Genomic DNA, 24,786 nt, shown 5'->3' on the forward strand with positions numbered 1-24,786 from the left:
CAGAGGCGGGCGGGCGAGGTCAAGATGGTGGCTCCACGGGCGGGGGAGGCGGTGGAGGCGGTGGAGGGAGGAGGAGCCAGACCATAGCCGGCCGGAAACACCGACACCCACAGGCCTCCCGGGAGCCGCCGCTGCTGCCTCCGCCGCCGCCTCCGCCGCCTGCTCCAGCTCGAGAGACGCGAGCGGGCGGCGGGGCGGGCCGTGAGAGAGACACGAGAGGAGGGAGGGCGGGGGCGGAGTCGCCCGCCTTCGCCTCCGCCCCCGGCCGCCGTCCCGGCCCCTGCCCCGCGCGGCTCTACCCGGCCCGCCCAGCCCCGGTGTGGCAGCGGCTTATGGCGGCGCTGGGGCCCCCGGAGCAGCAGGTGCGGATGGCCCATCAGCAGGTCTGGGCGGCGCTCGAAGTGGCGCTCCGGGTGCCCTGCCTCTACATCATCGACGCCATCTTCAACTCCTACTACGATTACAGCCAAAGCCGGTTCTGCATCGGGCTCCAGATCTTCCTCCGGCTCCTTGGTGAGGGGGACGGGGTAGCCTGCGTCCGGGGACGGCTCCGCGGGCCGAGACGTGCAGGAAGGAGAGGGCAGCCGAGCGCAGGCCGTGGGGTGTGTGTATGTATGTGTGTGTGTGTGTGTGTGTGTGTGTGTGTGTGTGTGTGTGTGTGTGTACGTACTAGTTTCGCGGGCCGAGACGTGCAAGAGGGAGAGGGCAGCCGCGCGCAGGCGGTGGTGTGTGTGTGTGTGTGTGTGTGTGTGTGTGTGTGTGTGTGTGTGTGTGTGTGTGTGTGTGTGTGTGTGTGTGTGTGTGTGTGTGTGTGTGGTGTGTGTGCGCGCGCGCTAGTTTCGTTTCCCCCCTGGGGGCGTCTTTGCGGGCCGGACGGGAGGAGGAGATGACATTTGTCTCAGAGTTGACAGCGGAGTGGTCCTCCCTGCGAGTCAGTCTCCTGTTCATTTTTGCCTCTGAGCGAGGGCGGGGAGAAAGCAGCGAGGTGTGAGCATGCGGCTCTGTGCCTGCTGTTTCTCTAGGGGAATGAGTGCTTGACCGCGTTCTATGCGACAGCCTTGGAAAAACAGCAACTCTGCTTACGTTTTTGATCTCGCCGTGTGTGACCTTGGGCTCGTCGTGCCGAGGCCTGGGCCTCAGTTTCCCCCTTTCCAAAATGCAGGGTACTCGTATGTTGTCATTTAAATGACATCCAAACGAAAGAGAATGTCAGACCTTGAAACTGTTAGAAAAATCCTCACGAAGAAGGCGATACTTAAAACGAGTCCTAAAATTTTCCATGAATAGAGAAGAAGGTATTGAGAACGGTTATAAAAACGTGGCTAGGAAGTGATAAGACTTGAAAATCAGTGTCTTGGTTGCATATGAATGGAGTGTTAAAAGAATCTTATACTTCACTCCCCATTTTCACTTGCATTACCAGAGTGAGAAGGATTTACGCTTAAAAGAAGTTTTTGAGTAATTGAAACGTGGCAAATTTTGTTGATGAGGTAATTCTTGTGTTAGTTTTTAGTGAGGCTGTGCTTTTGAAGTGTTGCTGAGGACGAGCTGATGGTGAGATCCTTACCAAGCCTTTCTGAATTAGGAGCCATCTGTTGCTGCTTTATTCCTACTCTTTAAAAAAGTGGTAATGTTGAGTTTTGTTTATAACAACACTTTACATTTGTTTGGTACTTTACTTGTGCAGTGCCTTTTCACTGGTATTATCTAACCTAACGTTCAAAAATCCCTCAAAGGAGGGTGGGTGGTGTTATTCTCATTTTACAAATGAGGAAACTGAGAGATAGAGGTTAAGTGTTTTGCTTTTGATACACCGCAAGTAATTGGTTGCCAGCACCTGGGCTTAACAATCTTCTGGCATGGTTCGTCTTCCTCCTCAGTACAGCTGCAGTCCAGATACAGAATGCTATAATAATGATTATATGCTAGATCTTAAAACTAACAGATGTGAACGTGATGTTCTTTAGCACAAGACTTCTCAGTAACCCACCAGCTACTTAATCCCAGCCATCCTGCTTACCACTGCAAAATGTAATGCCCTCTTATTTGTGGCAAAAATGGAGCTGTGTGATTTCCAATGTATAGGAATAGCGAATCATTATGTTGTACACCTGAAACTAATATAATGTTATCTATTGATTATACCCCAATAAAAAAAAGAACATTAGCTAGCTTTAATGTTTTGTACTTAACATATTTTGTTTAATTCTGATAGTCAGGGAATGCAAGTGAGGTTAGTTAAATAATGTTACAATGAAATTAATAAGAATGGGGACCTGTTGGGAAAGCATTTTATTCCTGCCAGTTAGAAGTCACTCATTATGATCATAAATTAACAGGCAGTTGCTTGTCTCATTATAGAAAGGTGGTCCCAGCTGAGCCTGATAGATCCCAACCCCTCCCCGCGGTACCTCTCCACGTTAATTGATGACATGCATGCAGTCAAGACCTGTGCTGACTCCTGGGTTGGGGAGACTGAGAAATGGAGAACACTGATCACTTCTATTCCTGAACCCCACAGGAAAAGAGAGAGTTTGCTAGAGAGAGAGCAGAGGCTCTAGGGAACTTTATGAAATTTGGGATTACCAAGTGTAGTTTTGGGCACTGAATAACCAAATGTATTGTAACATGGACTCGAGGGTGGTAGGAGGGGCTTTCCCTGCTTCTGCTTTGAGAGGAGGGAGGAGGCCATGGTGGAGGAGCTGGAAAAAAGAAACCAAAACAAAACTGGGTTTGAGAGGATTCACATACTCATTCTGCCAGTAGTGTAGCCACTGTCTTGAGTGTTGTTCTGGCATGTAACTACAGAGCCTCTGAGAGCCCCTTCGGGACCAGGTGCTTTAATGCATTGTGCTCAGAATTGAGCTTCAGGCTAGGGAGCTTTAAAGGAGTATTTTCTTTAATTAAATCTTTTGTAGTTTAAGAACACTGAATAAAGTAATCTGGTGTTTTCCTTGTACTATATCCATGCTTCTTATTTTTGTAGTAAATCATGGAAGTTTGCATTTGAGAGGTTAAAGAAGAATGTGACCTCAGGCAAGTTACACCTGCTCTGTGCCTCCCTTTTCTTATCGGTACCTTTTTAAAGATGGATCATAATGGTGTATCTCTCTTATAGAGTGTTAAGGGCAATAAATAAGGACATAAGTTCTTGTAACAGTACCTGGAACCTAGTAAGGGCCATTTAATTGTTAGCTACTGGTAAACATGGTAGCTTTAAAAAAATTTTTTTAATACTTCAGTTAAGACCATACTGTGTTACAGATATTTCAGTTTTTGGAAGTCATCAGCACAATGTTGGTGCTGTTTATTTGAAAATTTTGATCCCAGAGTATTCTCTGGGTCAGACTTTATGAGAGATACAAAATATTTTCCCAATCTATCATTTGACTGCTCCTCACATTATGGCAGTGTAATTATGCTAATTTATGACATTTGTAAGAATGATAAAATTATTAAAAACTGGTTTTGGTGGTAAAAAATTTCATCCTGAATAAAAACAAATGTCTTAACTATTTGAGGACCATTCGATGAAGCATCTTATTTGTTATGGAAAGTGACAGGTTCGTGTGTAAAAGATACCAAAGGATGGTTGAAATCAATTGTTCTATCTGGTTAGTTTTTTAATAATTGTAGACCTCTCTGTGCTACTGTATATAAATCTCAAAATTTGTCACTCTCACCTTTTTCCTTAAAATGGAATTGTAAACATGGAAATCTATTCTGTATCCAGTTTTATTTAGTGTCTGAAGAATTTTGTCTCCTACCCCTACAAAAAACTATTACTACACTATACTTTTATTTGGTATCAAACTAATAAGAGAATTTCAGCAAGTCAGAATATAAAGCATCTCATTTTGGAGATACAAATAAGGTCATATCACAATATATATAACTTTTAAGAATATTAAGCTATTCTTAGGAGGTGTTCAATGCTAAATGGAATGCAGCCCATTGCAGTGTAATGCTGAATTAACAAGTCTAAATCCAAGGCAGAAAATGCAAGCATAGGAGTTTGTTTTAATAGTATTACTCATATAATGACAATTCATTGAAGTGGAAAGTCCTTTCTAAACATAAAAGAAAATCCAGAAGTTACAAGGGTAAATTTGAGTACATAAAAATGAAAAACTTCTTTATGAAAAAATTCTTTTTTTACAAAGATTCTTAAAAATGACACATTAAGGGGAAAATATTTGCATCATATTTAGTTGAAGTACTAATAAAAGTTTTACTCTGTCAATAAGAAAAACTTATACTCCCAGAGAAAAATGGGCCCAGGATAAGCATTTCACAGTAAATGAAATGCACATGGTCAATAAGCAAAACAAAAATTACTCAGCCTTATTTATAATTTAACAAATGTAGTTAAAACAAAATTTCACTTATGAGATTCGTGAAGAATTCAAAGTTTGAATAAAAACTAGTTTGGCAGAAGTATGGGGAAATAGATGAAGTTAAACGATTTTTGTAAGGTGTTATTTCTATGTAAAGCCATTTGGTGCTATCAACTAAAATTCATCGTATACCTTTTGACTCACAATTCCAGTTCTGAGAACTTGGCCTGAAGATATAGTTGTGCAAAAACTGTTGGCAAGGGTATTCATTGCAGCATTGTTGGTAATAACAAAACAAAAACAAATTGTTAATCTAAATGTCTATTGAAAGAGAATCTGTTCATTGTACAATATTATCAGTTTCAGCCATGCAATGAAATTGTTGAAAACAATGAGATAGTTATTTTTGGTGCTGTAGAAAGAACTCAGAAAACCTGTGAAGTGAAGCAGTAGTAATTATGACTGCATTGGGATAGCCTTAGGGGTTCTCAGCAGAGATACTGTTGACATTTTAGATGGGATAATTCTTTGGTGGGGGCGTGGGGACTGTGGCCGGATGACTGGAGGGGAAGGGAGGGTGTGTAAACTGATCCTGGTTGAGAACTACTGAGGTGGACAAATAGACCAGTAAATAGCACAGAATAGAAAGCCCAGAAACAGACCACCCATGTATGTAGAGAAACTTGATGTGTTTCAGAAGTAGAATTGGAAGTATACAATACATTGAGGTAAATACAGACTATTAAGTTAGTGGTTATTTATTCACGTGAAAAAAATTATACTGGATCCCTACCTCACATCAATATATAAATAGTTCGGACTTCCTGGTGGCACAGTGGTTAAGAATCCACCTGCCATTGCAGGGGACACGGGTTCAAGCCCTGGTCCGGGAAGATCCCACATGCCGCAGAGCAACTAAGCCCGTGCGCCACAGCTACTGAGCTTGCGCTCTAGAGCCTGTGACACACCTACTGAAGCCCCTGCACCTAGAACCCGTGCTTTGCAACAAGAGAAGCCACCACGATGAGAAACCCGCGCACCTCAACGAAGAGTAGCCCCTGCTCACCGCAACTAGAGAACGCCCGTGTGCAGCAACAAAGACCCAACACAGCCCAAATAAATAAATAAATTTATAAAATATATATATAAATAGTTCTAAATGGATTAATATCTAAATGTGAAAAGGAGAACTTTAAAAGTTTTAGAAGAAAATATAGAATTTTTTTTTTTTAGGGTTAGAGTAAGGGAAAAGTTCTTTAGAAATATGTAAAAGCAAATGTATTAAATAATGATTGATAAGTTCAATGATATTAAAATTAAAACCCTCCGTTAATCATAAGCCAGCATCAGAAAGTGAAAAGAGCGGCCACACATCTGGAGAAGATATTTGCATTACAGATAACTACAAAGAGTCTGTAGTCAGAATATTTTTTAAATGACTACAATTCAATAAGGAAAAACAACTCCGTAAATAATTGAGCAAAAGATAAACTGGCAATTCACAGAGGAAGAAACATTGAATGGTCAGTAAATCGAAAGGTGCCCTCTTTGATGAGTAATCAGAAATGTAATTTTTAGAAAAGGTTAAAAAACTCCACTATTATAATGAGATCTTCTTTGGGTAAAAAGCAAAAATAAGTATTTATCCATGAATGTGTGCTTATTTATGCAAAACTTGGTTAACTTTTCATTTAATACCTATAGGGTTGAACTTTTTAAAAAATATCATGTTCCTATATTTCTTTTTAATAAACACATAGTTAAAAATTTAATTTAAAAGCAAAATTTATCTTATTAATAAAAAACTTAGAATACCCTTTTTTTAACCTAAAGTAAGAGTTTGATAGAAAAATTTTCTTTATGCTATAGTTTGTCAAGTACACCTACAGACTGACATCCCAAGATGTACATCCCAAGATGTTTTATTTACTTTGTTCTATATTTCATTGCACATGGTTCTCTTGGGAGTAATGTAGTTAAAACATTTTTGTACTGTTCCGTCTTTATTCTGTCAGCCATTGAAATGTTTTTCCACAGCTTGCTTTAGATTTTATATTAAAGGTATTTAAGGTACCTGGGGAGTTATGTCTTATTTCCTTCTAATTTTTAGTCCCCAACTTCCAGAAAGGTTAAGGGTATGAATGGACTTTACACATAAAAGAATTAAACACTTTGCTGTGTAACATGCATGGCGGTTTCTTTTTTGTTTTCAGCTTGTTTTGTTTGCTCAATTTTGGTAATCCAAATTGAAAAGGCCCTGAACTCTTTCATGAATTGAGTTCATGTATATCTTCAAAGCTCTGAATTGATTTTGATACCTGCCGTTTTCCTACCTTGAGCACTTTAGTGAGGCTCTCTAATCACTGGAGAATTGGATCCCTGAATTGTGATTCCAGTTAATTCTATGCACCACTGTCCCAAGGTGATTTTTCTTTATAAAGTAGCATTTATATATAGCCTTGATTACTTGTTGCAGGTCACTCTTAAATCCTAATGAGGAAACTGTCCTGGGGCTTAATTTACTTAGGCCTACAGGTTAAATATCAAGAGTTGCATGTCTGAAGTTGTGAAAATGCAATGAAACTTTGATATTATTGACAACACTTCCCGAAGGCCATGAGAGGGAATATTACTTGAGAGATTTGGAAAGTTGACTTTTTTTTCCTGTGAAATGAGAGCTGATTCTACATTCCATACACAGGAACATGAGTATAAAGGAAAAATTTAAGAATTTTAAAAATTAAAATAATTTTAAATAATAAACAATAATAAAATTAAAATAATTTTATACTATTCTTGAAATGTTTGGTCATTATTAAATCTTGGGGAATAATTTTAATCAAGAAAGAGTAGTATCAGGGGCTTCCCTGATGGCACAGTGGTTAAGAATCTGCCTGCCAGTGCAGGGAACATGGGTTCGAGCCCTGGTCCGGGAAGGTCCCACATGCCAGGGAGCAACTAAGCCCGTGCGCCACAACTACTGAGCCTGCATGCCATAACTACTAAAGCCTGCACGTCTAGAGCCCGTGCTCCGCAACAAGAGAAGCCACTGCAATGAGAAGCCCGCGCACCGCAAGGAAGAGTAGCCCCCGCTCACTGCAACTAGAGAAAGCCCGCGCGCAGCATCGAAGACCCAACGCAGCCAAAAATAAAAATAAATAAATTAATTAAAAAAAAGATTAAATGGAGACAAATCAACTTTAGGGGTGTTTACTTTAAAAAAAAAAGTATCAGATTGTTACTTGCTAGGAGACATCCAAACTTTGAGGTAGTCTCACTACACTATTTGTCTATCACACTCTCTTTTGTCCAGAAGTATTTCTAAAACCCAAATAATTCCTTAATCTGTGTAAAAATAAGCATCGGGGAAAAAAAGCTATTAGAATAAAAAGATCTGGTTATAAGTTACAGCACAGTTCATGAATATTCACAAGTAAAGATTAATGTACCACTTTGTGAATAGCAAGTTAAAAATAATTTACAGTCCCTGCTTGACTTTCTCCCTTTTAAAAAGTAACATAATAGAACTGAAGTTATCATGGTTTTGTTTTGACGCATTTTAGGAGATTAAGTTTTGTTTCAGGAAAAAATACTTTTGTTTTTCTGTGTAGAGAAAGTAGGATTACATATGGCATATGGTGGCTGAGTAAATTCCATTTCCTGTTACCTTCCACAGGAAGGGTTTCTAAACCTGCTCAAAAAAAAAAGCCCATTTTCTGTTGAAAGGGCTCTTTGGGAGGATTATTAGTGGCCCACTTGTTCAGCGAATTGGGTGGTTCTTGCGCAGAGGTTGATGTATCTTCCAGGTGATTGTTTTCTTTTGTTGTCCTTTTCACAAATGACCTGACAAATAGGCACAGGATAAAATTTTAAGTTTGTGGGCAAAGTCATCATTTGGAGGAACTTGGCCCTTGCTTTTAACTGCAGTAGATTGTGGAATGGCTCTATTGTATTATGCAGTGTTGGTCTTGGTTGCATGCTGAAATCAGATGGATAGATAGATGGATGTTTAATTTGGAGTTTGTCACTTTTTCGGTACTCCAAGGTCCGATTTCTCAGCTTTGTCTTACCTTTTCATAGGTTTCAATTTCCAAGTGGGCTGTATTTTATGGTTGCCTTTAAAAATAGAACACAGAATTCAACAGAAACGTTTATTTCCCCAATTATTTTATTTTCTACAAAATATTTCGGGATCTATAGATGTAAAAGGCAGGATCCTTGCTTGCTAGTAGGTACCTACTCAGATAACTACAAACTTCAGTGTCAGGTGGTGTATGAGTATTAGGAGTTTCACCAAGTTCTGTAGATGTGCTGAAGGAACAGTCAGTATCAGGAAAAGTGGGTTTGTAGGATGGGTAGGATTTGAACAGTCAGGGATTTGGGAAGTTGATGGGGCCGTTCTGCCAGGCAAAGAGAAGAATGTAAATACAGCTGTAATCATGGCAGAGAAGAAGGGGTATGTTTGGGAAAGAAATCTGGAGCATTGGTGTGTGTGTTGGGAGGATTATTACTTTAAAGCAAATTGGGTCCTTGAATGTTAGGACAAGGAGTGTAGGTTTCAATTGATAGTAATTTCAGAGCTGCTGCAGTATTTTGAGCAGAGACATGAAAAAAGGCAATTTGGTGACGGCTTGTAGATGGATTTGGATGAGAGAGTTTTCAGAGACAGACTAATAGGTGGGTGTCACTGAGAAAAGGAAGGTATAGGTATTAGTAAAATTTGTCACTGATTGTCAGAGTTTGAGGATGAGGGGCTAGAGGTGCTGTTAGGAGAATAACAATGGTACCTCTGACTGACATTGGAAATCGCGAGGAAGAGCTGTTTGAGGTGAGAGTAGGTTCAGTAGGTTTTAGAAGTTTTGGGTGTTGCAGTTGTAATGTAGAAGTGTAAGTAGGTGAATATTTGGGTGTGGTTCCCATAGCTGAAACCTTGGATAATAATGTTTATCGTAATCTCACTTAAAAATTTGTCAGAGCACCAAGAAAGATGGTGCTGGATGCACAACAGACTATACATTGGTTGCTTACGGGGGGGGGGGGGGAAGATTTATTAAAACGTGTGGTTTTCTGAATGTTACTTTTGTAATTTGAAGAACAGTAAAAAGGGTTGACTATTTGAAGAAAAAGATTCAAACATACAGGAAAAAGGAAACTTGGAGGAAATGTCTGGTATCTGAGGAAAGTATGTACAGAAAAAAAGTGAATTTGGACCTGAAGGAGAATGCTCAAATTTAAGGAGCAGAAAAAATAAGAGCCAGCAGGAGTTCAGTTTGAGTAAAAGGAGGAATTAGGGGTAAGTGTGAAACTTAAACTTGATTTCCTAAAGAACACGTTTGAGAAAAAGAAATCTCAGATTTAATAGGAACAAGTTTTCCATTTGGGTTACTTTTAATTCTTAATGTTTTTGTAATGGAATTATCTTAAATATTTTTAATTATGAATATGTTCTTTCAGGTTTCAAACTTCTTAAACTGTATATCATGACAAACTCATCTTGAAGATAATTTAGTAATTTGGACATATACTACTACCTGAATTACTTTGGAAATTAGAAAATAAGGGGTAGGATGTTTGATCTGTCCTGTTGAACTTTGACTTTACAAAAAACATTTATTGGCCTTTAAGCCTAAATTGTATTCAGGCTTAACATTCATCAGTTTGAAAATATTCATACTTCCTTACTAAAGGAAGAATATCATAACTGTTAGTGGAAAAAACATTCTTTAACAATGTTTCATTCGAATGTCCTTTCTTTTTTTTTTAGGTATATTTGTATCCAGTATTGTTCTGATCTTGTCACAGCGATCACTTTTCAAGTTTTACATGTACAGCTCAGCCTTTCTATTAGCTGCAACTTCAGTGTTGGTAAATTATTATGCTGCTTTGCACATTGACTTCTATGGTGCCTACAACACAACAGCTTTTGGAATTGAGCTGCTTCCTCGAAAAGGGCCCTCGCTGTGGATGGCACTCATCGTTCTACAGCTAACATTTGGAATTGGATACATTACACTACTCCAAATTCATTCCGTCTATTCACAGTTAATTATTTTGGATCTCTTGGTTCCTGTAATAGGCTTAATCACAGAGCTACCATTACACATCCGAGAGACTTTAGTTTTTACCTCTTCCTTGATTCTCACGTTAAATACAGTGCTTGTCTTGGCAGTGAAACTTAAGTGGTTTTATTATTCCACAAGATACGTTTATCTTTTAGTAAGGCACATGTATCGAATTTATGGATTACAGTTATTAATGGAGGACACATGGAAGAGGATTCGTTTCCCAGCTGTACTGAGAGTCTTTTGGCTAACAAGAATTACAGCTCAGGCTACGGTATTAATGTACATTTTAAGGATGGCAAATGAAACTGATTCCTTCGTTATTTCTTGGGATGATTTCTGGGACCTCATTTGTAATCTTATAATTAGTGGATGTGATTCTACACTCACTGTACTGGGCATGAGTGCTGTAATTTCCTCAATAGCCCATTATTTGGGTCTTGGAATATTGGCCTTTATTGGATCAACTGAAGAAGATGACAGGCGGCTTGGCTTTGTAGCACCTGTTTTATTTTTTATTTTGGCTCTTCAGACTGGTTTAAGTGGGCTAAGACCAGAAGAGAGACTTATTCGCTTAAGTAGAAACATGTGCCTTTTATTAACAGCAGTCCTGCATTTCATCCACGGAATGACAGACCCTGTATTAATGTCTCTCAGTGCCTCTCATGTGTCATCTTTTCGTAGACATTTTCCTGTGCTCTTTGTCTCTGCTTGCCTGTTTATTCTTCCTGTTATACTCAGTTACGTTCTTTGGCATCACTATGCACTAAATACATGGTTGTTTGCAGTTACAGCCTTTTGTGTGGAACTCTGCTTAAAAGTAATTGTTTCTCTCACTGTTTATACGTTATTCATGATTGATGGCTACTATAATGTCCTCTGGGAAAAGCTTGATGATTATGTCTACTATGTTCGTTCAACAGGCAATATTATTGAATTTATATTTGGAGTGGTAATGTTTGGAAATGGGGCTTATACTATGATGTTTGAGTCAGGAAGTAAAATTCGGGCTTGTATGATGTGCTTACATGCCTATTTTAACATCTATTTACAAGCAAAAAATGGCTGGAAGACATTCATGAATCGTAGAACTGCTGTAAAAAAAATTAATTCACTTCCTGAAATAAAAGGGAGCCGCCTACAAGAAATAGATGATGTATGTGCAATCTGCTATCATGAGTTTACAACATCTGCTCGTATTACACCATGTAATCATTATTTCCATGCACTTTGCCTTCGGAAATGGCTGTACATTCAAGATACTTGTCCGATGTGCCATCAAAAAGTGTACATTGAAGATGATACCAAGGATAATTCAAATATATCTAACAACAATGGATTTATCGCACCCAATGAAAATCCAGAGGAAGCTGTAAGAGAAGCTGCTGCTGAATCTGACAGGGAATTGAATGACGACAGTTCAGACTGTGATGACGACGCTCAAAGAGAAAGAAATGGAGTGATTCAGCACACAGGCACAGCAGCTGAAGAACTGATTAATGATGATACTGATTAAAATAAGCATTTACTAATCATTGAGGTATTTGTTTAAAATTCAGTTCATCCAAAATGGAGTAATATGCTTCACTTCAGTGTGTAACCAAGCACAAAAACAGTTCAATGTTGAATCTGTGAATGGTTTTCCGTTTACTGTGATGTGCTACTGTAAATATACCTCTTCAATTACTTCTGGTCTCTTTAGTGACCTATTTAAATTTGTGTACATTATTGTACATAGAATAAAATTTTCACATTTTTATGACAAATTTGAACAAATAACTTTTTAATAGATGTAATAATATGGTGCGTCAACTGTGCCAAAGATTCCTCAATGGAAGTATATAATGTCTCTAACTCCGGACCCTAGTTTTTCTTTAAAGTGGATGGGAGAGAATAAAAATGCAAATCAGGGGAAACCGTATTAAATCAAAGAAATCAGATAATTTGGACCAACCAGAGGATAAATGCTAAATGTAGAGTATTTTTAAAACTAAGGAAAAAAAATAGGCTGCCAGAAGTGATTGAGACACTTTTTTGAAATTTGAGAGTAGCATTGTGGTCGAGCTGGGTTTGAAAGTCACAATTCGGAGAGTGTGTGAGTTGAGAAACAGGCTTATTTATATATCAACTAACCTTTGGTATAAACCAGGATGTGCTATTTTGATGTAAAAATCACTATATTTGTTAGCCAATCTGTTTGCAGAGTTGACATAAAACTGTCCTTTTGAACTTTTGAAGAGGTTACAACATGAAATATTTGGGGGATTTCACTATTTTAAACTAAGACATTAAGTGACTTTAAAAAATTCTCATCTGACTTCATGGGTGGCATACAGTGATATAATACCTCTTTAGACAACTTCCAGAGAATTCCTTTATTGAAACTTTTAAGTTTTACCATGAAATTTTATGTACATGATGGAAAAATGGGAGACACATACCAGTTACATGTCAGGAAAAAATATTTTAATAGTGTTGTTATATAGCGTATTGGCTAGTTCCAGTGGATCTTCATCTCTTACTGCTGACATTATTTCCAGTATTTGACTAAAACAGAACAAAAATGGATGGTTACATTTCTAAGTACATATTCTGTTTTAAAGGTATTATCTTTTTTCACATAAAGGAAAAGATACTGTTTTAGCATCTTTTAACATAAAAAGCCGAGCAGGCATTAAAGTTTTCAGCAACGTTAGCAGAAAGTTTAACTGCTAGGATATTTAAAACAGAGCAGTTAAAGACAAATTTCTGAGACAGTCTTGCATATAACTAGAGCCAGGCACCAGGTTCAAGTAAATTACAAAACCAGCCCATATTATGTGTACCACAATTACGGAATTAACCCAGTGGAAATGAGTCCTTTTAAACTGTGGGTTAATTACACATTAGTGGGTCATGATGCGCTTTTAAAAAATAAAAAGGAAAAGCACACTGCATTTAGTAAGGCAAGTACTGTTTCATTTTTGTTTGGGTTTTTTTTATACATGCAAGTGTACTGAGTCACAGTGTGGCACTGTGGGGATAGCAGTTAAAGTTTGAAAGCCACTGCTTAGAGAACTGGTCCTAAAGGACAGCAAGAAATTGCTGCATCACCACCAGCAGACTGACAACAAAGGAAGTTAGAGCAAGTTACTTAGAACAATGTATGGTTATTAGGGGGGATGGGGAGAGAGAACGTCCTATGTTTTCCCCTTCAACAGAAAGGTGTGAATCTTTCTGTTTCTTTGCCTAGAATAATGATAATTATCAGTAGCTGTTTTCTAGCAATATTATATGTAGACAATATTTCTTATACATGAATTAGAAAGTTCAAAGTCAGAATTAGACATTGAAATATTCTTTGTCTTAAGCTTTTTGTTCCCTTTATGGGTTTTTAAAATATGAACACCTAAAGGAATCAGGGACAGAGATTACAGATTAACTGGAACTTTTAAATTCTATAGGAGTAACAAAAGCCTTGTTTATATTAAATGAACTGACTATACAGTTTTTATCTGACAGTCAAAATAGGCTAAAAGCAAATCTGTTAACACTGAAAGTGACACTAAAGATTCAATTTTCTTAGCAAACTAGATTTTTCTTCTATTAACTACTTGGAATTGGAAATACATAATACTGGGAAATCAGTATGATTCCTGCCACCAATCTCCCTTCTGGTCCTTTCTCCACACTGATACCAGTTAATAGCTTTCCTGCTTAAAATCCTTTGGGTTCTGATAAAATCTAAATTCCTAAGGGTGGCACACAAAAGCCCTCACTCTCTGGCCTTACAGTACCTTCCCTATCACTTACCGAGCATCCTACTTTATGCCACACTGCAGTCATTGTTCCAAGCTCTTCTTCAGTCTGCCTTCGCTGAAGGTGTTTGTCTTGGTCTGGCCTAACTCCTGGTCCAACTTAGTAAACAGATGAAATGTCACCTTAGTTAAGCACTCCATTTCCCCTCAGGGCAGGCAGCTGCTCTGTCCTGTGGTCCCCGTTATATGTTCATACCTCTATAACAGCACTACTATCTTGGATTATACTTTTTATCTGCTTGTTTGCTCTAGGAGGATCCTTGTCAGACTTGGTTAACGCCTTAACCAAAGTGCCTGGCACAGTGTACCTACTCATCTGGTGGGATGAGGGTGGGAACAGTCTTGATTCTTCTGTGTAGTCTCAGTAACTTGTACCTTTCCTGATATTTGGCAAGAGCTCCAAAATGTATTTCAAGGAACTTATAATCTAATGGGGGCGGGGGGTGGGGGCAGAGATCTCTATACAAATAATTGGAACATAAAACTCTTAACAGATGGAGTTTATAAAAATGACTGTAAGTAGGAATTAACTTGCTAATTAATATTTCGCATTAGACTAGGGGCATGTGTATTTCTGAAATGTGGTTTAAAATTTTTCAGTTTGCAAATGTTGATTTTCCCAAGCTCTGCCTACTCAGAACTGGTATTCATGATTGCAGTAGATACTCAAAAGCCTTCTTGGTTCTTAATAGTCTGCATTTAGAAACACCTTAAAATTTTGTCTTGAAAATATGCAGCTAAAGTCAACAGCTATACTTTTACTTAAGATTAAGGCAGTGTGGAAAACCAATTTAGATACACTGTGGGCAACTACTTCCTCTAAGCTGGCTGCTGGAAAACTGCCAGTTTCTTGTCTCTACTGTCCTTTTAAATCTCCAAAGAATTACTGAAATGTCTCTGGACTGAACTTGCAAGTACCTACATTTCATAAAAATTACAAGTGTTTCTTTACTAATCAGAGTTTAAATATATTCCTCACCCTACAGATTTTAAAACATTCAGTTTTAAAGTCTTTGCCAACATCAGCATGTTAATAAAGGAAAATCTTCCCAGTGTATCTTTATAGAATAATTCTTTATTTTTCTGCTCACTGAATTTTAGATCTGGCTTATCTAATATATTCTTACCTGTTAAAACTACTAAAAAAAGATGGAGCATATTAAAGGAATTACTACAACAATCCTATATTAATTTTTATGAATGTGTGATAAATATATCCAGTTGCCCGAACTGGTAAGCCATACTAGATTGATACAGTCAGATTTAAATTACTGCTTGTGCAACAAAAGAAACTGGATGACAGGCCCATTAAAATAAACTTTTCCTATGAATTACAATATGCTGTACAGCTCCTTGGCAGTTAGATGTGTAATACCGCCCTTTTCACATGTGCTCTGTATTAGTTTAAAAAATGATTCTGAATTAGTTTTTTTTTCCCTACGAAATAAAATTCTATAAAGTTCTGTCCTTTTTCTCGGTTGGAAAAAGGAAATCATTTCTATAATTTGTCCTTTTGTTCAGAGGCTTAAAGAACTGTGTTATTTCTTAGGTTCATTCAAGCTGTCAAATCACTTAAAATACAGATACCATTAAAAAAAGGTCTGCTGCTAAGACTGTGCTTTTATACATCAGCAGGAAACCTGCAAGATAACAGAACTTAAGCCAGGTAAGGTGATTCTATGTATGGATAGCTTTAAGATCTTTTTCCCTCCCTACAAAATGACAAATGACCAAAATCACATGAAGTTCTTACTCTGTAATAAAACCACTCTGGGTTGAGAGGATATGAAAAAAGGAGCTGATACACAGCAATTAGGCACGAATTCCTCCAAATAGCTGCATTAAAATGGTGTTTGATAACTTCACTTGGATTTCACCCAACTTTAATTCTGTCCCTTGAGTTCATTTTGTAAATGGCATTTGATGGTTGACTTCAATGTTCTGGAGACCATGAAAACAAGATACTTACATTATATGGCAGGGTTCATTTCTGTCTTTCAAACAGTGCCCATTTTCCCACTTCTTTTTGGTGGGAAATGAAGTTTTTATATATTTTGATCCAGCATGTGTACTTTTGACTCCACACCAAGGTGCATCTAGAGTTAAACGAAGAAAGAGAAGTCTCTCAAAGAGATTTTTACCTTTTTAAATTATTGTTTTTTTAATGAATATTATTAAACTATTATATAACCTCTAAAATATACACCATGATTCAGCTTAAAAAATGGTAAAAGGCAGCAGAAAACAGCTTTAAGAAAAGTACAAGATAAAATCTTGAACTGTACAAATTCTTAAACTTTTATTTCTTTTTTTCCCCACTAACAGTATTGTTGGTGTATGGTATGCTTTAAAAAATCTAAAGCTAAAAGAAATACAACTGTAACATGAAAACATTTAAGTTAAACTTCTGTTTGCCCCTACTGAATGTAAAACAGTGGCTTTGATTTTTTTTGTTTTTTTTTGTTGTTTGTTTTTTTTGGCTGTGCCACGTGGCATGCGGGATCCTAGTTCCCTGATGACCAGGGATCGAACCCCGTCCCCCCTCCAGTGGAAGCTTAATCACTGGACAGCCAGGGAAGTCCCCAAAACAGTGGCTTTGAATACTGGGATTATTTACTTACCTAAATCTCTAATAAAGAATTGTAATAGTTTACACATTTTACAACCATTGTATTTTTAATAAGATAATTTAGTTTTCATGACTCCCCAAGGAAATACACCTGATTTCTTCAGAATGGCTCAGTCTTGACTTTACTAAAAAAGTCCATGTGTATAAGAAGAGCCTTGAGCTCAGGGTAGAGATAAAATTTTTAGCTTCTAACTTTGTCTTACTTTGAGAGGCAGCAGATTAATTGCTAAAATTCTTAAATCCAATTGATTTAAATGTTTGCACTTTACTTAAAAAGTATTGTACAATTAAGCCATTACAAAGAAGACATTGTTTAAAAAAAATTCTGAATAGTTTTTGAAAGCCTGAGGTGAAATTCTTAGTTAAGACTCCTGTTTAATACAACAGCCTCCTTAGTTACCCACATGGTCTGACGTTCCATTCTTAAGTGCTTAGGCTTAGTCAGACTTCTAAAATTGAAAAACTCGCTTGTGTAAATATTTTCCATTACAGCTCCCAAAGACTTCCTGAAAAGTATAATTGTTGAGGTTGAGCATGCTAATAAAATAATACTTGTTTACTTTTCTCTAGCTCTTTTTGGGTATGGTTTAATATGAAAATTAAGTTCTAAAAGCAAACTTACCAGTCTCAATCATTAATTTTTCACTAGGTATTGACTTCAGAACTTCCAAATTAGCCTCAGTTTTCAGTGAGCTTGAAAAAAAAAAGTTATTCATATATAAAATAAAAAGGTGCATTTAATGAACAGCAACTTTTTCATATTATAAACTTGTCTAAAACAGATTACAGAACTAACCCAAAATCCTGAAACAAAACTTTGGTTGGCTACAATGGAAGTATACTTTTGAAAGTATTTGCACATTCCCATCCTTACAGAATCCAGGTTAAGATCTATTCCAACCAGATCCTGCCTTTAGGGGGTGCAATTTTTTGTGCCTTCGGTTGATCGTCCAATAACTTTCTGTAACAGTCTATGTTAAACAATTCTTTGAAAAGAATTTATTTGCGTCTCTGGGTAATTTGCATAATTTAGAGCTCATAAGGCTGCATTTGAAGGTATGGCCAATTTCTTTATGGGCCAAATACCCAGGGATTCACTGGTATGAAGGAATCAGATACTCAAGGTTCATGTTTCACTAATCAGAAATAGAATCTTCACAAAGGATGAAAATCACAATCACTGTTAGAACTATGAGTATTTAACATGGTATGAAACTAGAAAGCTGGTTAGGAGATGCCAGTTTTATTATTCCTGTTTAGACCCCACCACAACCCACCCACAAATCTGGAAACTTTTAAGATCTTCCATTACTCCTGATATTCTGAAACGTGATAATGTGTCCGGGCATAAAACCTTTTCATCCATTTAGGCAGCTGGAATCTTCCAATTTAGACTCTTCCCCACCCCTAACTGGGAACATATTATGGAAAAACAGGACTTTTCCTCTTTCATTTTCTTTCTTCTCTCTGGGACTTCTATTAGTCAATTTTAGGACTCCTGAATTGGTCTCCGAGGCCCTGTTTCTTTCATACCTTTTTTTCTGGGGAATTAATTTTCATTTTCACACCCTGAGATAGACAGGATTATTGGTTCCAATTCTCTCTCATTTGACAGAATTACATATCTGCACCCTTGCCATGATTTCTTAGTAGGAAGAAGGAACCTGAATCTGGCCATGGCCTCAAGACTTGCTTTGACCAATGGGATGATATGGCCAAGAGGCTTGGAATGCACTTTCGTGATTTGCAATGGCACCCTCATGATCTTCTGAGATTAGCATGCACTAAGTAACTGTTACCTCTTCAGCCTGGGCATCCCGAATGAAAACACATGGCGAAGATCTGAACCCAACATGGAGCCTGTGGCAGAGTTCACCTCTATCAATTAAACCCCAGCTGACCCAAAGACCCATGAGTGTTTAAAAAAAAAAAAAAAAAGTTTACTGTAATATGTCAATGAGTTTTGGGATGGTTTGCTATATATGTGATGACATACTGTCCTTATGTTGCATTTTTAACTTCAGGACTTGATATAACTTTTCATTATGGAGAGTTTCAAATATACACATAACTAGAATAACACAGCACCCCCTTCTCCATGTATCTATTACCTATAGCCCCATCAATTATCAACTCCTGGATGATCCCGTCCCATCCACTGAATGCTTTCCTCTGGGATCGACATAAGCATTCCAAGCCTTAGTCCTCAATAATCCAGTTTGTTCAGGTTTCTTGAGAAAAAATTACTTTCCCCCCTGAGTATAAATGCTTGCTCCTTTGTACTCTGTGCATGGGAGTGGATATGGGGATTGGTATCTTTCTCTATATAGGCCTTCAATCACCCTGTTTTGGTCGCCATTCTAAGTCCGAAGCCTTTCTGGGATTCTGTCTGCAACACCTGCTCCCATCTCCTCTGAGGCCCTTTAGTGGTACAGTCGTCTAAGTTTTCTCTTCCAATTTAATCTGTCTTCCAGAAATCTACAAAACATTTCTCCATTAGCAAAACTTTGGCCTTTTTTTCTTTACCTTTCCTTTTTGAATATAATTTTATTTTAGCATTTTAGGAGGGGTAGGAGGGAAATGTGTGTCTGGTTTACCGTAAGTACCAGCCTTTTGTTAGTGTTCTCTAGAAAAAAACAAAATTCTTATTTTCAACCAGCTTAATACTTGGTCAATATATTTTCTAAAATATGCTGATATATTTGATATGGATACTAAATTTAAAACATGACCAAATTTTTGGAGTATTTGCATATTTTTAATCTCATGAAAACAAACTGTCTGATTGACTCTTTTCCTACATATATTAATGCTTGTAAAAACTGATCTACACAGACATAGAAAACAAACTTATGGTTACCAAAGGGGAAAGGGAGGCGGGGAGGGATAAACTGGGAGTATGGTATTAACAGATGTACACTACCATATATAAATAGACAAACGAGAAGGATTTGCTGTATAGCACGGGGAACTGTATTCAATATCTTGTCGTAAACTATAATGGAAAAGATGTATAACTGAATCACTTCGCTGTACACTTGAAACAATATTTAAATAAACTACACATCAGTTAAAAAAAAAACTGATCTAAATACAGAACTATATACTATCAGAAGAAATATTTTTAATCAAAGCCAGAATCTCTATTAAGGTTTCCCATTTAAGGAAGAGCATGTGCATAATTCTGTGGTCAAATTTGAAACTTTCCCATTTTCTTGGGGGGAAAAAAATTCTAATTTAATCTTTAGAAACCAAAGACTATATCATAATGTAAACAGATTAAATTACCATACCCCAGAAACTCAGATTAAGACTACTCTAAACTGAATTTCAAAAGAAGTACAGAAATATTGACTTCGACTAAATAAACTACTGACCCATTAATTCTGAGTTAATGTAGGAGAAAAAAAAAATCAAGTAATTAGCTTAAAGCCAAGTCTTTATAAACTCAAGATCACTTAGAAACCTCTAAGACAGACGTACAGTTCAAGTTTGTGAAATAAAGGTCTCTACCCCCTTCTCTTGAAAATCATCCCAAAATAAGAAGAAACAGCACGTTTTGATGAAACTAGGAGACATTTCTAACTCATCACAAAATATAAAGCAGAAAGTAGATAGAGAAGTGGTAAACGATCTATGTTTACGTGCTAAGTGACTTAAGTGCTATGTGCTTGTAGAGAGATACTGAAGATAAGCCAACCAATTCTCCCAAGGAAGTTCTAAGAACTGGAAGAACTAGGTACCTAGAAAGGATGGGGCAGGGCAGGGGACTGAAATGGGGATTGCTTGAAAAGTCAGGGTAAAGAGAAGATGGGATTCTCAGATTACTTTCCAATAAATTGGTGCAGAGATGACAACTGCCCGGTACCCTGGCCCGAGAGAGAGAGGCAGAGACAGAGAGAGAGGCAGAGACAGAGAGAGAGATGTGTGCCGTCTCTGGACTGGAAGACAAGCAGCACAGAGGAGGGCAGGGTGAGGCATGGACTAGAAATGGAGACTGACTGCTTACTGAACGGAGACATCCCCTCTCCAGTACCATCCTGCTTCAGAACATAGGTATGTTTATGAATTCTCATCCCATTTTCCCACCAGGGATCAGAGGAGCCCTCTCTGGAGAAACTGAACAAACCCAGAGGAAGATCTTGACAAGCTGACACTAAGGATTCCCCCGGCGAGAAAGTCAGTTGGCCATCTGTGGGCCTGCAGTTGATGGGCTATCTCCCCATGGAGCTTCCAACAGCTTTTCCCCCTTCACTCTTAAAATATACAGCAAAGAACTGCCTGACATTTGAAGAAAGCCTCTATCATGATAGAGACCAAAACAAAGAGGAAAAGGAACTCAGAGGAAATAAAAGCATTAAATGGCATATATATATAACATATCTTTAGAGAGATGGGAAGATGCTGCATCTACCAAACAAGAATACGGTAGGAAAAAAAACGAGAGCTTTCAGAGACTGAAAACAAAAGCTTAAGTAAGTTTCCTTAAAAAGTTGAAAAAGGGGACTCCCTGGCAGTCCAGTGGTTAGGACTCCAGGCTTCCACTGCAGGGAGCACAGGTTTGATCCCTGTTCAGGGAACTAAAATCCTGCAAGCCGTGTGGTACAGCCAAAAAAAAAAAAGGTTGAAAAATAAAGCACTTGTTTGAGAGGAGGAAAAAAATTAGATAGAAATTGTAGAATAAAAAAATGAGATCAGGGACTTCCCTGGTGGCGCAGTGGTTAAGAATCTGCCTGCCAATGCAGGGGACACGTGTTAGAGCCCTGGTCCAGGAAGATCCCACATGCCATGGAGCAACTAAGCCCGTGCGCCACAGCTACTGAGCCTGTACTCTAGAGCCCATGAGCCACAACTACTGAGCCCACGTGGTGCAACTACTGAAGCCCGTGTGCCTAGGGCCTGTGCTCTGCAACAAGAGAAGCCACAGCAATAAGAAACCCACGCACCGCAATGAAGAGCAGCCCCACTCGCCACAACTAGAGAAAGCCCACGCGTTGCAACAAAGACCCAACACAACCAAAAATCAATCAATAAATAAATAATTTTAAAAATGAGATCAGAGTATCAGCCTGGGAGGTACAAAGAAAGAATAGAAAAAAAAAAAAATTAAGAAAACTTCTCAGGCCTGACAAAGATGAGCCTCTAGCTGGAAGGGGCCAGTGGAGAATGACAAAAACCCATCAAAACACCTTTGCACATTTTGATAATACCAGAGATAAATAACTAAAATATTCCACAGGGAAAGAAGTATGTCACAGGTAATGTATTGGGAAACAGAATAGAGACTGGAACCTAGAACTAGGATATTGTAAATCCTCAGTGAAAATGATCTCTAATCTAGAATTTTATGCCTAGAAAAAATACCAAGTGAAAGTATGTTTTTCTTTTTTCCCCTTTCATTGACTATCCAGGTAAACTTTCAAGATGAAGAGAATTAATTCATTTGCAAACATGTGTTCCATCAAAACAAAATAGAATACATGGGATTTAAAAATAGGAGTTCTATCACAGAAAAGACACTAGTCCAAACTGTAGCAGAAAGATAGAAGGGTCAGGAACTAACGAATTATCTGATTATCCACACAGGTTTCCTTATGTGGAAAAATAGAAAAAAGCATTTTACAGAGTTGTTGAAAAGTGTGAAGAAGGCTTCAAGTTTTGAAGAAAGCCAAGTAAATAAAAATATGAGGAAAGTTACTCCAGGAAAATAAAAAAGTGGTACATCACATGGTTCAGCAGTCAACAATATTTTACACAGACATAATAATGAAAACACATAATATGCATATAACCAAAAATTCTCAAATAACTACATTGAGAGGGCTATAGAGGAAATAATGGAGGTGCGGGGGCAGTACTGGATAAAGAACTAAAGTGCTCAAACACCTTAATGGGAATAGACAAAGGGAATGAATTAAGAGTTAATAGCATATATGTAATATTTAGATACAAGGTGATAAAGAGTAAAGTGGTTGGCTCTGGAAAAATTAACTTGGGGTAGATGGCATGCTGGGAGACTGTGCTTATAAGTCTTTTAATACTACTTTATGCATGCATTATTTCCATGTTAATATATAAATTAATTAAATCATCAATTTATTTAAAATATGAAAGAAGCATCTAGGACATTTAAATAAGTCTGAACTCTATAGCAAATAATTAATTTCATGATTCTATATTCCGAAGTGGAGTTTAGTTAAAAAAAAAATTAAAAAAAATAAAAGTACTTGGAAAAGTAGTGATTTGAAGGAAATGAAACACTGAAGAGGGAAAGGAAGTCTTACTTTTTGCAATTTATTTTGCAGTTTATTTCATGAGCTACACTGATAACCTGAGGAAAGACACTGGTAGAAGCTCATCAAATTATTTGGAAGAAAATGAGCCCAGGGACCCAGCTATGCTAGCAGACTGTAGTGGGTGCACGAGGTTTAGTGTGTATAACAGCAGGAAGGTCACCAAGTGAGGAAGAGGATACAGGTTCTCACACTTTGAGTGACTTTACACCTGTTTCTTAACTTCTCTGAGCCTCAGTTTCTTGGCCTACAGAGATACAGAGGACGATTATGTCATAGTATGACCCTTCCCCCATAGGTGGACATCACTTGTGTATATGTATATGCAATGCTGTGAACACATACGTTTTAAAGGGATAAACTGATCCGAGGATAAACTGCATTGCTAGAGAAAGGTACCTGCTAACCTCAACAGAAAATTGTTTTCCATTACTGGAACACAGGATAGCAGTTTATAGCTTTCAAGCTTTAATTTGTAATAGTAACATACTGTTTAATTTCTTACATTTATCACTAAAATTCACAGACCAAGGTCAATGCAAAACACATAAATTTTAATAAAAACAAATTTAAATCTTTATCAGTAATTCCCTATAAAACAATTTAAGGAATCTGCTTAATTATAAAAGTTAAAAAAACGAAAACCAAAAAACAACTCAAGGACCTACCAACCATTAAATCCTATGTAGAGACCCAAGTCCATCAAAGCAGCTGCTGCTTCCTTGGTACCATCAAATGAATGCACCTAAGGACATGAAGGCATAATTTTATTATAATAATTACTTTTCTTTAAAATTCTAAATAACATTAATAGGACTGTCTAAGCAAAAATATAAACGCAGTAGGGGTTTTTTCAACATGGGGTTTCAAATGTGGCCCCTACAATTTTTATTTTCAAATCAAATTTCGCAATTATAACCTGTCATCATCTCCAACGTGATGAGGCAAGGAGACGGCTGCCTAGAATTTCTGTCTGTGGCTGTGCTGAGGTCTCTGCACCAGCACTACTGCTGTACCTCCAGGAAAGGGGACTGGAGGAGAGAGCCACATTCTAGGCAAAAGCATGAGGAAAAGGTAAAATGTTACAAGACTATTTAAAAAATATTTTTAAATGTTCAATTTTTTTGTTACAGGATGCTTTTTTTTCCTAGAAGAGAAGTGAATTTTAAGAGAAAAATTTAAGATGTATAGAGATTGTTAGAACATTGCTTAGAAACTGTAAATTGTTATACAGTCAATAATATCAGCTCAGCAAGCAAAAAGGGTTGAGATGGAATTTTTCTCCTTCACACTTAAATTAAAGCAAAATTTTTCACACTTCAGATGTATTTATGTAATCATAAGTGACAAGACTCCTTTAAACACACCTAACAAGTGAAGTCACGCTAATATAGCATCCAGAGAGTCTGAATACACTGTGGGTAAGATGTTTCTCAAAAGTAACTGTTACACAGCTGCTGAAAAGGGTTTGTTCTTCCCCTCAGCACTTCCAGCTGACTAGAAAGAAAACATAGCCTCCATCAATATAAGATAATTTTAAATACGACCCTCATAAACCATTTTAGAAAATTAGTTATTAATTCTTTATTTGGCAATTTTCTTTTGATAAAAGTCAAACATTTAGGTTGGATTTGTTGTTGCTGTTAAGTTTTTTAAACTACAGCTGAC

At 37.6% G+C, this 24,786-nt stretch overlaps 2 protein-coding genes across 3 annotated transcripts in view; one reads left to right on the forward strand and one right to left on the reverse strand.

The window, feature by feature from the left end:
- The first annotated feature begins 82 nt into the window (after window positions 1–82).
- Window positions 83–12,470, forward strand: RNF139 (ring finger protein 139). The gene is made up of 2 exons (XM_059995164.1): window positions 83–513; window positions 10,102–12,470. Exons 1-2 carry the CDS (start codon window positions 333–335, stop codon window positions 11,913–11,915), a joined length of 1,995 nt encoding a protein of 664 aa, XP_059851147.1. The 5' UTR covers window positions 83–332; the 3' UTR covers window positions 11,916–12,470.
- Window positions 12,471–12,734: 264 nt separating this feature from the next.
- The window catches only part of TATDN1 (TatD DNase domain containing 1), a 37,929-nt gene continuing 25,877 nt past the window's right edge, over window positions 12,735–24,786 (reverse strand). The window contains exons 9-13 of one of the 2 annotated variants that reach the window (XR_009516649.1): window positions 23,787–23,863; window positions 17,448–17,518; window positions 16,166–16,292; window positions 14,192–14,295; window positions 12,828–12,946 (exon numbers count right to left, since the gene is read on the reverse strand). Coding sequence is in view for 1 of the 2 variants with exons in the window: in XM_059995168.1 (XP_059851151.1) it covers window positions 12,844–12,946; window positions 16,166–16,292; window positions 17,448–17,518; window positions 23,787–23,863 (378 nt within the window). In the remaining variant the exon portion in view is untranslated. Of the gene's footprint in view, window positions 12,947–14,191; window positions 14,296–16,165; window positions 16,293–17,447; window positions 17,519–23,786; window positions 23,864–24,786 lie in introns of both variants that reach the window. The other variant, XM_059995168.1, reaches the window with a different exon arrangement.

This window comes from Delphinus delphis, chromosome 17, assembly GCF_949987515.2.
Source record: "Delphinus delphis chromosome 17, mDelDel1.2, whole genome shotgun sequence".
Taxonomy (NCBI): domain Eukaryota; kingdom Metazoa; phylum Chordata; class Mammalia; order Artiodactyla; family Delphinidae; genus Delphinus; species Delphinus delphis.